Below are 13,699 nucleotides of genomic sequence, written 5' to 3' on the forward strand. Positions count from 1 at the left end.
CGTTGCAGAACAATATGGTAGCAGGGAAGAATATATTTACAGGTATTTACACGGAGACATATACCAGCAGGCGGGATAGCTGAGAGCAGCTCCGGGCTGACCGAGCGAGAGATCTTTCTCGTTTTCTTTCCTTGTTAATTCGTGGCATAGTGCAGCTCTTCATTGTCGTCGTCACCTGCTACAATTCCCCTGGCTGCAGAACCGCCGTCCGGGCGGCGTATTCGCCAACTGCAGCCTGTACAGCCACAAGGCTTGAAACCACGGTGAATTGATCAGGGTGATTGAGGATTGTCACAACGGCTTACCTAAAAGAGATAATAAATCCTCTTAAACGGCGTTATATGCCACTAAGCATCACGATTTGCGACCTAAAAGGGAAAAAATGGTAAAAAATGAAATTAAAAAAACAATAAAATTACAGTACAGAGAGCGGAGTCGAACGGCCGACCTTCCATACGCAACACGTGCCTCTAAGCCACTGGGCCATAGCGGCGATATCAAGCCGTCGTTCTGAATGAATATTTATAACCAGCCTTAATGTGGCTGCTACCTGCCGGTGGGTGGCGCTGTCATCGCTGGCTGTACCGGCTGCATTTGGCGAACACGCGTCCGGGCGTTAGGGTGCCGAAGTGTCAGCGACGTGGTAGGGTTTAAGGCGGCGGGAGTGAATGTTGTCGGGGACAGGGCGAGAGGACGATGGCGAAGACGCATGGGCAGCGATTTTCTAGTTGACGTCAGTCACTCTGCGCACCATACGGTAAGGTCCACTGTTGTGGGAAAGATGTTTCTCGGTGACAACAACGCGACGCGAAGGCGACCAGAGAAGGAGGAGTGATCCAGGGTCGCAGTTGACATCATGGTGCGACAGCCGTAGGCGGACCTCTGGGACGCTTAAAATGGATTGACCCAATGGCGGGCTATTTGGCATGCCACGGTGGCTTGATCGGTCGCATCACGGACGTAGGTGGCGGGCAAAACTGGAGAAGGTGGCATGACAGTGTACAAGGGCAAGGTGGGGTGCCTACCAAATAAAATGTAGGAAGGGGAATAGCCCGTGGTGTCATGCCATAAAGAATTATATGCAAGGGTCAAATAAGGCAAGGCGCAGTACCAGGCACGGTGGTCGGGGCAGATATAAATGCCTAAGATGTCGGTCAAAGCTCAGTTGAGCTGCTCACTAAGCTGACTGGTTTGAGAGTGATGCGCTGGGGCGAGCTTGTGCTGCTTGGGATATGAAAGGAGGATGTCATCGATGGCTCTGGACAGAAAAGTACGGCCGCGATCGGTGAGTAGTTGCCAATTAGCGCGATGCTCAAGAACGACATTTTGAAAGAGAAAGTCCGCGACATCAGTAGTGCAGCTCGTAGGCAAGGCACGTGTGATGGCATACCGAGTCGCATAGGCCGTTACGACACCGATGCACTTGTTGCTGGAGAGGAAAGTAGGGAAAGGGTCAAGAATGTCGAGGCCAACACGGTGAAAAGGTTCCAGCGGGATACTAGTGTGTTTTAGAAGACCTGCAGGCAATATGAGAGGCATCTTTCTGTGTTGACACAGGAATAAGCGGCGACGTAATGCTTGATGAAGCAAGATAAACCCGGCCAAAGCAAACGGCGCCGGATCCGGGCATAAGTGTGGGAGACACCAAGGTGTCCGGCTGTCGGTATACCGTGCAGTTCTTCAAGGACCGAGGAGCGCAGCCGTCGAACAATGGAAAGCAATAGCGGCGGGCAATCGGGAAGCAGAATATAACCAGCCTCTATATATAGCATTCATTGACTACGAGAAAGCATTTGACTCAGTGGAAACCTCAGCTGTCATGCAGGCACTGCGGAATTAGGGTGCAGATGAGTTTTATGTGGAAATATTGGAAGATTTCTAGTTGTCTATAACAACTGCACAGCTACCATAATCCTCTATAAATCAGCAATAAAATTCCAATAAGGAAGGGTGTCAGGCAGGGAGGCACAATCTCGATAATTCTATTCGTCGCCTGTTTGCAGGAGATATTCCGAGGCCTGAATTGGGAACAGTTGGGGATAGCAGTTAATCGACAATAACTAAGAAATCTGCATTTCGCTGATGACATTCTCTTGATAAGTCACTCAGGACATGAACTTGAAAACATGATCAGTGAGTACGACACGCAGGGGAGAGCGGTGGGTCTAAAATGCAATTTCCGGAAAACAAAAGTAATGACGGTCTAGCAAGGGAAGAGCAATTCGCACTTGGCAGCGAGGGGCTGGAAATAGTGAGGGAATATGTCCACTTAGTGACCGCTGATCCCGATCATGAAAGGCAAATAACTCGAAGGATAAGAATGGGGTGGGGCACATAAAACAAATTATTGGTTGTTCCGCAATATTTTAGAACCTTTTCACTTTTATCTCGACAGCTCGGTAACAGCTTGAAATTGAGCAGGGCCGAGAGCGGCGGGTATTCTGTTCGACGATCACCAAGCACGCCTGTTGCTGCACCGCCGCCGAGGCATTCAGTTCTTTGCGGGCGCAAGTCAGCCCAAACAGCGAGGTTGGTTTGGAAGCAATTCTCGTTGTTCTCAGGCTTGCCGGAATGCAATCACCACTACGTCATATTATTAGCCCACAGATCCTAAACAACTGAGCACACAGCCCTTCACCCATACCATCTGGTGCGTCTATGGACCTTGGCTGTCAGCTCACGGTGACCTGTGGCCCGAAAGCTTCGTGGACCAGGGCTCATACGATTATCTTCTCATCGACCGTGACGGGAAGCCATTCATCTTTTCTTTTCTTCATGCTTTCTGCCACGCCTATCGTCATGTGGCGCGTTTCATCGGCACTGCCGCTCTTCTAGTCTGCGTGATCGGGACGATCACTCGGTCGCCCGTGGTAGAGTCACTAGTTAAGCTTAAATCCTCCACTCAAGTTTTAAAATCGTATTGTTTTTGCAAAAACAATGCATAAACCTTACTGCTTTGTCCGTACTGCTTTGTCCACTGACTAGAACGTGGCACACTTTTCGTGATTAGAAAGCTGCAAAGCATAATGCTTTCTTTTGTGTTTGTGTATGAAAAACTAGTATAGTCGATATCAGTGTGTACCGGCCCCGAAGAAAAAGGCACATATATAGGGAGAAATTAAAAAAATGCTGGATTTTCGATTCTATCGTCGCAGCGCTTTTGCACATGGATGCAAACATCAAAGGTATAATATGTAGATGTTAATCGCTCTTTAACACTGCTCTTTGTGACGCTTCTAACGGTGTTTCTAGGAGATTGGACCATCCATGAATGTTCGGCCTTTATTTCCAGTGTTTGCAAGAGCAATGTGAATCGCTGATGAACGTTTCTGAGTTACACGCGTTGGGAAGTACCGATACAAATATACTATTGAATCGCCTCGAGTGATTCTTTAAAGAGAGATCATTTTCAGTTAATGTAGTACAGTTTGCAGGCACCCTTGTATCACGATTAGCTGTCTTTCCTAGCGTTAAGTGTTGGAATTAAATTTTATTTATTTTTATGTGAAATTTTCGTCACGGGATAACGAAACTGAACTTTTCAAGGCTTCTTAAAAACATACTGGAGGGCGTTGGATTCTCTTTGCCTAATATTCTTAATTTCCGAAGTATCGAAGGAAGTGAAGTGCTCCAACCATATTTGCGGTCACCCGCTGCAGACTTCCTCTCTGCACACAGTGCTGAATGCTCATCTTATTCAGCATGTCGACATTTGAAGAACGTCAATGACCGCACGCTCACAGGTGCGGTCCAGACTGTGGCAGTGCACTTTCATATCGTCTACAGAAAAGGGTAGTAAGGATGCTATCCACACATCGCACGCGATTAAAAAATTTTGGCGACAAAAGCCAATAAGTGACACTAAGCTGAACGACTAACTTATTACGCTGGCAAAAATATGGCAGTTTTTTTTTTATTACATGTGACAGCAGATCGTTTTTGTATGTCCTCAACCTCTGGCCGAAAACATGCTCAGATTTTACAATGGATCTAGTCACTTATCCTTCTGCTCACGTAGAGGCTTGTACATCATTTCGTTCCAGGAATTAAAAGCCGTTGGCTCAGGTGCTATGATCGCCCAATGAAGCTTCAGCGCGTTATCTCGAAGACAGATGAAAAAGATATGAGTAGCGATCCCGCCATGTGGGCCACCTACCAACGAGGGTTTACTGCATTTACTGTCTGTAGACCTCGAATAGGCAAAAAGACATTGAAATTGTTATAGATTGGTTGGTTTATTACGACTTAACGTCCCAAAGTGACTGAGGCTATCACAGACGCCGTAGTAAAGGGGTCCGGAATTTCGACCACCTGGGGTTCTTTAACGTGCACTGACATCGCACAACACACGGCCCTCTAGAATTTCGCCTCCATCGAAACTCAGCCGACTCGGCCGGGATCGAACCCGCGTCTTTCGGGTCAGCAGCCGAGCGCCATAACCACTGAGCCACCGCGGCGAGGCAAATTGTTATAGCCATTGATCGAAAGATAGTCTATAGACTGTATATAAAGAAAAATGGAAAATAAGCTGACATAAGGGCCCTATTCTCATCTTGCCCACACATGGAAATTCAGGGATACACACACGCATCGAGTAATACAGTCAGAAAGGTAGCCCCCCATCGAAAAGCTTGCGCTTCAGGCCAACGCAGAAGTCAGATTGTCTGCCAACCCCCTTATGACACTGTCTCTCAGACTTGGTGGCCACCAATAAATGAGCAAAAAAGAGCAAACTGTGGGTAACAGCTCGGATCTCATGCTGACAAGCCAGAAGGTGAGGTGAGGTGAAATTTCACTAAAGGCCACAAGAAGCACATAATTTTTCAGATTTTTAGAAGCTAGCCCTTTAAATGCCAAATGTTTTCCTGAAAAACATAAAAGAAGCTGCCAATTTTAAGCAATCATTTTTTTTTCATGTACCCCATTTTATTGAAGCCACTTCGCTGCATACACATGGGTAGCTGCAGAGCAGTCAGCTCAATGCATCGATTGCGGTTGACGGCACTCAGACACACGGACAAGGGACAGAAGAGAAAAGGCGACGGCAAAGGCGCTGAACTTCAGCTTTATTCCATAACCGCCGACACACAGCCTATATACCAAAAAGACAGGCGCCAACAGGAAGCGATTTTATTTGCTCGTGGCAACAAGAAGTGATACGACAGGTGGTGGCAAAACAACAAGAACTACAAACAAAAACCAGACGATAGAGCAAAGAAGGATAAAACCAGAACAAGGTGAGAGAAAAATTTTTAAGCAAGTCCTTGTTAAAAGACCGCCAACACGTCAAACAGTAGATAGGTTTGACCAAAAGAATATTTAAGAACTGGTCCGATAAAAAAGGATTAAAAACCATACAAGCAAACAGAGATCAAGCGTAGTGAAAAAATAAAGTGAAATAGTAATAAAAACATGCAGTAGAAACAAAATGGTCATTGGGTTAACAAACGAGAATTTAGCAACGAAGGTGAAGCGAACAAGTAACACGGCTAAAAGTGGAAGTCAATGTACAGTAAAACCGAGAGATATCAAAAAATGAAATTCAGCAACTAGTATGGCTAGAACGATGCAAGAAAAGGGAGGTTTACGAAAAAGGCAGGGCATGTAACACGTTTGCAAAACCAGGGCTAGGTCAAACACATGTAGAAAGAAAGACAATCTTTTTTTCCGGGAGGGAAATGCGGGTGTTGTTATAAATTCACCCTGGAGACTCAAAGCCTCGGCGGCAGCAACCGTTTTATAGCGTCAGCTTATTCCGGTGCTTTTTTAATAGAGTGACATTAACCAATTTTAAAATTTTCAAGGATACTGTTTTCAGAACGTAGAGGTACAAACTGTACATCATAACCACATGCCGCAGCAATAAACCAGCAATACAACTGTGCTAGCAGCAGCTTGCCGAATACACTGCAAAGAAGCCATGCCATACAAGAATTGGTGTCATCGTGCAATGTTACATGCAGAGTGATATTTTGGTATACGTGCCAGAAAAACCATTAAAATATTGTTGTAGAGCACAATGTTTCTAAAGGTGTAAACAAGCATTTTGGTTCTTTTTGTGGAACCATACGCATAACAGGCAACAGGTGAACAATAGTCACTGCACCTGAAGTAGGCTCAACTACTATTTGTTAACAGCACTGTATCGAGAGCTACGTGAGCGACTATATTTTGTACAAATTTACAGTTAATGTAGTTATAAGCTAAGTTACAGCAGTAAAGTCGCATGTGGTGTGCTGCATGCTTTTCTGCACATGACAGTGAGCCTATGTTGAGAATATTTTTCTAAACTGGCAGGTAAAGTACGCATCCCTGAAAAAGATAACTACCATGAACGGCCGAGGAGGGATGGCACAACCGAAGGCAGGAAGCACCACATGACCCTGCAGATGCTGCCGGCTGGCAACTGCAAATAGATGCATCCAGACCAATAGCTGTCAGTGCCGGTAACAATGTATTGAATGACGAGAAAAGAAATTGTTCAGAAACCAAAAATAGGAATTAATATAAGAACATAAAAAGCGATGAGATAGCCCATGACAGAAGAAATGAATAGATATGTAATGCACCCATATACATATACACCCATATACATGAGAGCCAGGATGGCTCTCATAACCACATTGAAAGATGAGCTGGCGGGAATACCACTGCATTTTATGCGTGATGAGAAGGTCATAGTCATTCGAATATAGAATGCGCAGGTTTTCATGAATTCCCACCAGGGTGCATTGCACCAGCGTCTAAGGTATTCTTAAATTGAACATTGCGACAAGTGTGCCTTGCGTAAATGATTAGAGAGATTTGAAAGAGGCATGTCTTCACTAGCAAGAAGCCCGATATCTCACGTCACAGCTTAGCATCACACAAAAATTGGTAATGCATCTAACAAATCTCCCTACAATTAAAAACTGCACAAAATTTGTCGAGTTGTAATGCAAGTAAGATCAGGACAAACTAAAAATACCGAAGGAACACTGGTTAGTGTAATGCAAGGAGGTCTTTGGGTAGAGTCCCATGCCTGGGAATAGTTCTGAGCTTATAGAATCGCCGGCAGCACAGCTGGTGGCAGGAGACCGAGAATATATAACAGAAAGTGGAAATAAGTAATAAACCAGCGCCGTTGGCTAACGACATAAAAGCGGGCTGCACAAGCGAGGCGTATAGCAAAAAGCAACAAATCCTAAATAAAAGTGCAGTTGCATTCCCGATAGTTTGCAGTGCTGAGGAGAGGAAGCATCGACACCTGCAGCTCAAGAGGCGCATGGATATTTGACATTATACTATCTGAACTACTGTTCTTTTGAGGAAGCACTGATAAGTTTACAAATGTCTAGGCAAGGATTGTGCACCAGCGTTTCACATATGCGATCACTGTCTCCGAAAAATTTAGTCTGACGAATATTATGGCGTAAGCACTAGACCGATAAGTGCCAATCCCAAGCAAAAAAATTTGCAGAGGACACTTAAGCTCCGTCTCAAAAGTGTGACGTGATAGCGTGGTGCGTTAGGCTTTCCATTCTGAGCAGTTTGGCAGCTTTGAAAAGATTTTTTCTTTTATCAGTTGTTTCAATTGTTTATTGATCAATTACACACTAAATTTTCTTAATTAGCGTCATCAAGTATTGGCTTTATACTCTGAGCATTTTCAAACCTTTCAACCCAAGCTTTGCAATATTTTCATTTCTTCTATTAATAATTAAATTCTATTAAATGGAATCACAATGATTCCATTTACTCGTGCCGCATATCCCACGCCAATCAATCATCAATCACTAGAACCACAATTACCACGATACAATCTTTCTACGCCTGCCACGATTATAGGTTGCCGATTCGAATCTCTACCGTGAGCTAGGCTGTAACCTTTCTGGTAAGGTTGTGCTGCACGAAAAAAAAACTGAACCGTATGACACTATCTGGAACATTTGGCAGAAAGCGGTTGGAATGATACGAATTTTTTACGCAACCCTCGATGGTTTCCGACACGCGGTGCCGACGGCTTACGCCGAACGAGCTGTATGCGCTCTCGCGTAATTGTCCGCTGTCTGTTGGAAGCTGGCCTAACGTTAGCGTTCTGTCGTGCGGCACTGACCGCTTATCGTCGTCTTCCAAGTATTGCAAATTCATGCTTTAGCAGTGATTCAAGTGTAATAAATATTTTTAGTAGCTTTCCGCAGCGCTAGCAAGCGCCTGCGTAACCCTGTAGTGATATCTGGTGGCATTTTTATTTACCACGGCACCTGAGTACTAAACGCTCACGGAGATTATGAGAACAACACTTGCCACGCCGGATATATGCCTCTCTTCTTGTGGCGCCGCATCGTAGCTTAGGCGGCTGAATGTGAACGCAGACTCCCTCCACTACCATCCCTATATAGCCCCACACTAATAACGCGTAGGAGAGGAACGTTGAGCGGGACTTACCGGTTATGCGATTCATCCAGGCTAAGCGACACCGCGCAGGTGTCTTTGTTGACTTCCAAGATAACAAGACGTCACACTGCGGCCTTTCTTTGTGGCGATGGCGTCGAAGACGCGCTTAAGAATCGCTGCAACCCGCTGATATGCCTAGCATATGCGCAGCAATAGTTTTTAACCTGCTATGCAAACGTGTGCACAAAGTCGTGCTCAGTCGCAGGCCAGTGCCAGCTGCTGAGCGAATCACAGAGCGAGTCGAGCTTTCGGTAACGACGCCGCCCGCGGGCACACCGGGCGATGAACTGCGCGCTGCTCTCTGGCTGCCCTGTATTCGTCGCTAAGCCTAGCCCGTTTCACATTGATGCAGTTGTAGTGTAGGACGTCTACGAAGGCGCTGCGTCGCGAACGGCTAGCGGTACGTCTCAGCTCAGTCCAGAGGCAGCGATCAGTCCCAGCGGCAGCGATCAGCGCACACGCTCGAGCATCGGCGCCGTTGTCTTCGTCCTCTTCTTCCTCACGCCAGCCGCCCAAGGTTCGGGAGCCGAAGGCCTGTCTTACAACTTCCCCCGGGCGAAAAGGCGCCATCCTGGCGGCCTAGGGAGATGTGAGGACGGCGGGATCGTAGTATGGTTTGAGGCGGTCGGTGTGGACAATTTCACGGCCTCGGCGACGATGATCAGTAGACGGTGTAAGGGGTTCGATGAGGTAATTGACGGGGGATGTCTGCTTAAGAATGCGGTAGGGGCCCTGGTACTTGCTGAGAAGTTTGGAGGAAAGGCCGGGACTTGAGGAAGGAACCCAGAGCCAGACCAAAGAGTCAGGAAGATAAGTGGGAAGTAGTGCAGAGGGATCACGGGTGCTTTTCTGCTGCTGCTGGGAGTGTGAAGTGAAAGACCGGGCAAGCTGGCGGCATTCTTCGCCATAAGTGGCGGCTTGAGAAAGAGTCGTAAATTCAGAAGCATCAGGGCGGTAAGGGAGAATGGTGTCCATTGTGCAAGAAGGCTCACGGCCGTAGAGGAGAAAGTATGGAGAGAATCCGGTGGTGGCTTGAGTAGCGGAGTTATAAGCATAGGTGACGAAAGGTAGAACGCGGTCCCAGTTGCAGTGATCGGAAGCCACATACATGGCCAGCATGTCGCCAAGAGTGCGGTTAAAACGCTCAACCAGGCCATTTGTCTGCGGATGGTAGGCAGAGGTGGTGCGCTGAACGATGTTGCATTCCCGAAGGAGAGCTTCGACAACTTCAGACAGAAAGGCTGGACCTCTATCACTCAGCAACTCTTTGGGAGCACCATGGCGAAGAACGATGCGATGGAGGTTGAAGGATGCAATGTCGTGGGCTGTACCAGATGGCAAAGGTGATGTTTCGGCGTACCGGGTAAGATGATCGATGGCGACGATGATCCAGCGGTTGCCGGCTGATGTGCTGGGAAGAGGGCCGTAGAGGTCGATGCCAACACGCTCGAAGGGCTGCGCTGGGCAAGGCAGCGGTTGCAAAGGAGCGGCGGGTTGGCGAGGTGGGTTTTTTCGGCGCTGGCATGCGGGGCACGACTGAACGAACTTGCGCACATAACGGTACATCCCGCGCCAGTAGTACCGATGTCGTAGGCGGGTGAAGGTCTTCAAGAAGCCGGCATGAGCACACTGGGGATCATCGTGGTAGGAAGAGCAAATGAAGGAGCGCAGATGGGTCGGAATGACAAGCAGCCACTTGCGACCATCCGGAAGGTAGTTCCGACGGTAAAGAAGCTCGTCTCTGATGGCGAAATGGTGGGACTGACGACGCAGAGCACGGGAAGGAGGTCGAGGCGATTGGCCAGATAAGAAATCCAAGAGGCAAGCGATCCATGGGTCTTTGCGTTGCTCGGTAGCCATATCAGCGGGCTCAAACGTCAAAGAATACAGGGCGCAGATAGAAGACGCTGCCTCAGATGGCAGAGGGGAACGTGAGAGGGCATCAGCATCCGCATGTTTACGGCCGGAACGATAGACCACGCGGATGTCGTACTCTTGAAGCCGCAGAGCCCAGCGCGCCAGTCGACCAGAGGGATCTTTCAAAGACGACAACCAGCAGAGGGCGTGGTGATCGGTGACAACGTCAAAAGGGCGCCCGTACAAGTAAGGGCGGAATTTGACTATCGCCCACAGGATGGATAAACACTCCTTCTCAGTGGCAGAATAGTTCGCTTCAGCTTTTGTGAGTGTCCGGCTAGCGTAAGCGACAACATATTCGTCAAAGCCAGGCTTGCGCTGCGCGAGGACTGCACCCAGGCCGACGCCGCTGGCATCGGTGTGGAGTTCCGTCAGAGAACGAGGGTCGAAATGGCGCAGAATTGGCGGAGTGGTCAAAAGGCGACGGAGTGTCGTAAAGGCTTCATCACAGGCTGGCGACCAGGCCGAAAGGTCGTGGCCGGAAAGGAGCTTGGTCAGAGGGTCGATGATAGTGGCGAAGTTGCGGACAAAGCGGCGGAAATAGGAGCAGAGGCCCACGAAGCTGCGGAGGTCTTTTACAGAAGTCGGTTTCGGAAATTCTGCTACAGCTCGCAACTTTGCCGGGTCCGGGAGAACGCCATCCTTGGACACGACATGTCCGAGAATGATGAGCTGCCGAGCTCCGAAGCGGCACTTTTTTAAATTGAGTTGAAGGTCAGCGTCGGCCAGGCAGCGAAGAACGGTCTCAAGGCGCTGTAGGTGAGACGAAAAATCCGGCGAAAATATCACAACGTCATCTAAGTAACAAAGGCATATGTGCCACTTAAGCCCGCGGAGTAGGTTGTCCATCATGCGCTCGAATGTGGCGGGGGCATTGCAGAGGCCGAAGGGCATGACATTAAATTCATAGAGCCCGTCGGGTGTGACGAATGCAGTTTTTGGGCGATCGGCCTCTGCCATCGGCACCTGCCAGTAACCAGAGCGCAAGTCCAATGAAGAGAAGAACTTAGCGCCCTGCAGGCAGTCGAGGGCGTCGTCGATACGAGGGAGAGGGTAAACATCCTTGCGTGTAATCTTGTTGAGACGACGGTAGTCAACGCAGAACCGGATGGAACCGTCTTTTTTCTTGACAAGGACCACCGGTGATGCCCACGGGCTTTGCGACGGCTGTATCACGTGGCGCTTGAGCATGTCGGTAACCTGTTCGTCAATGATGCGGCGCTCAGCGACTGACACGCGGTACGGACGTTGGCGCAAAGGGGCATGTGTGCCAGCGTCAATAGAGTGGGTAACGGTGGTTGCGCGGCCCAATGATATTTGCTGGTAGTCAAACGAAGCTGCAAAACGGTGCAGGACGGCGACAAGTTGGGCCCTTTGGGTAGGCGTCAGGGCGGCGTCGACGCAGCGGTGAAAAACATCGAGAGGAGACGGATTGGCGATGGAAACAGGCGTAATGGCGCTGACGTGAAAGTCGGCCGAGCTACCGACGAGGGGGTACGTTGAGGCGGGATCTAGCACGGCAACACTACCAAGTGATTGGCCACGGAGCAGAGTGGTAGGGCAGGAGAACGGGTTAGATACATAAATAGCGCTGGAGCCACGAATAATTGTCACCACGGCATGAGGCAGCAAAACAGATTTCTGGTCAGCGCATCGTAAAGAGGGCGTATATGCGACAGTGGCGTCGGAGAGAGCAGCAGGCGAAGGCCGCGGTCGCGCCACAGCATCCGCGTAAGTTAATGGAGCCGTGATCAGTGGCTGCTGAGGAGGTGGAGGAGGAGAGGGCAGTACTTCGGCGACCTGCTCCTGTATGACTCGCTGGATGTTGGGAGTGAGCGGCGGCGCAGGAGTAGGTGGGCTGGTCGACAAGCACAGCTGGCGGGCGACTTCTTCACGGACGTACTGCTGAATGTGCTGGAGGAGCGACTGTTGGTCCAGAGCACCGTCCCGGGGAAGAGCCAAGCTGGAAATATTTGCCTCTTGAAAGCCGGCTCGGCGGGTCGAAAGGCGCTGTTTGCGCAGCTCATCGAAGCTTTGGCAATGGCTTATCACGTCGGAGACAGGCTGGGGATTCTTCGCGACGAGCATCTGAAAGGCGTCATCATCAATCCCTTTCAGAATATTTCGGATCTTGTCTGCCTCACTCATGGAAGCGTTGATGCGTTTGCAGAGATCGACTACATCTTCGATGTAGCTGGTAAAGTTTTCGCCGCTCTGTTGTGCCCGACTGCGCAAGCGTTGCTCGGCACGAAGCTTACGCACAGCGGGACGGCCGAAGACCTCCGTGAGGCTGGTTTTCAGATCCGCCCAGCTGGAGATGTCCGCTTCGTGGTTGCGGAACCACAGGTTGGCAACGTCGCTTAAATAAAATATAACGTTGGTAAGCTTGACGCTGTCGTCCCACTTGTTATACGCGCTTACGCGTTCATAGGAGGCCAACCAATCCTCCACATCGGTGTCATCCGTGCCGCTGAAGATCGTGGGGTCGCGCTGACGGACGGCACCAGAACAGATGACAGCAGGGCCAGCAGGCTGGGCAGGTTGGGCCGGGGGGTCGGGCACCGTGGTAGAGCCTGGAAGCCTGGGCATGGTGAAGCCTGGGCATGGTACCTTGGGCGGCTGGCGTATCTCGATGGTGAGAAGAGACAGCACCTCCACCAAGTGTAGTGTAGGACGTCTACGAAGGCGCTGCGTCGCGAACGGCTAGCGGTACGTCTCAGCTCAGTCCAGAGGCAGCGATCAGTCCCAGCGGCAGCGATCAGCGCACACGCTCGAGCATCGGCGCCGTTGTCTTCGTCCTCTTCTTCCTCACGCCAGCCGCCCAAGGTTCGGGAGCCGAAGGCCTTTCTTACACAGTAGCTGACTACACTTCGGAACTGGCTAGTGAGGAGGTGCTACCCTCGCTGCCGTTTTACTGTGAACCCCTTCTCACAGTAAAATAATGATATGCTCGGTTTCCGCGACACCTTCAGGAGCGGAGCTAGCAGAGGCCAGGTGAGCCGCCGCGGAGCAGCAGCAAAGCATCTATGGGAAGAAATTTTGTTTGTATGCTGTTATAGCTTGTATCGACAACTCGATATTGGTCAACGATACTTTAGCCCAGGGCTAAGTATGGACGTGAGGAAACAATAGTAGCGCTTTTTACTGATGCCGGCGGCCGGCATCCAGACTGGCAGGCCGGTCCTGAGAGGCGCGCCTGTGCATTATCATGAAGCTTGTATGGCCGTGGTCCACATCAAAACAGCCACGACATCCTCCCCTTCACTCAGGCTCTCGTAGCAGACTGTCAACACTGTTAATAGCGAGGGACCAGAACACTTTAGAGGACCGAGCGGTAGGGCGCGGG

At 49.6% G+C, this 13,699-nt stretch overlaps 1 protein-coding gene across 1 annotated transcript; it reads right to left on the bottom strand.

The window, feature by feature from the left end:
* Positions 1–1,348: 1,348 nt before the first annotated feature.
* Positions 1,349–12,942, bottom strand: LOC149326455 (uncharacterized). Its single transcript, XM_089564582.1, has 2 exons — positions 11,968–12,942; positions 1,349–1,429 (listed from the first exon to the last, which is right to left on the bottom strand). The coding sequence occupies exons 1-2, from the start codon at positions 12,940–12,942 to the stop codon at positions 1,349–1,351; spliced, it is 1,056 nt and encodes a 351-aa protein (XP_089420708.1).
* Positions 12,943–13,699: the final 757 nt, after the last annotated feature.

The sequence above is a fragment of the Amblyomma mixtum genome, chromosome 10, assembly GCF_055824585.1.
Source record: "Amblyomma mixtum isolate Tamu chromosome 10, ASM5582458v1, whole genome shotgun sequence".
NCBI lineage: Eukaryota > Metazoa > Arthropoda > Arachnida > Ixodida > Ixodidae > Amblyomma > Amblyomma mixtum.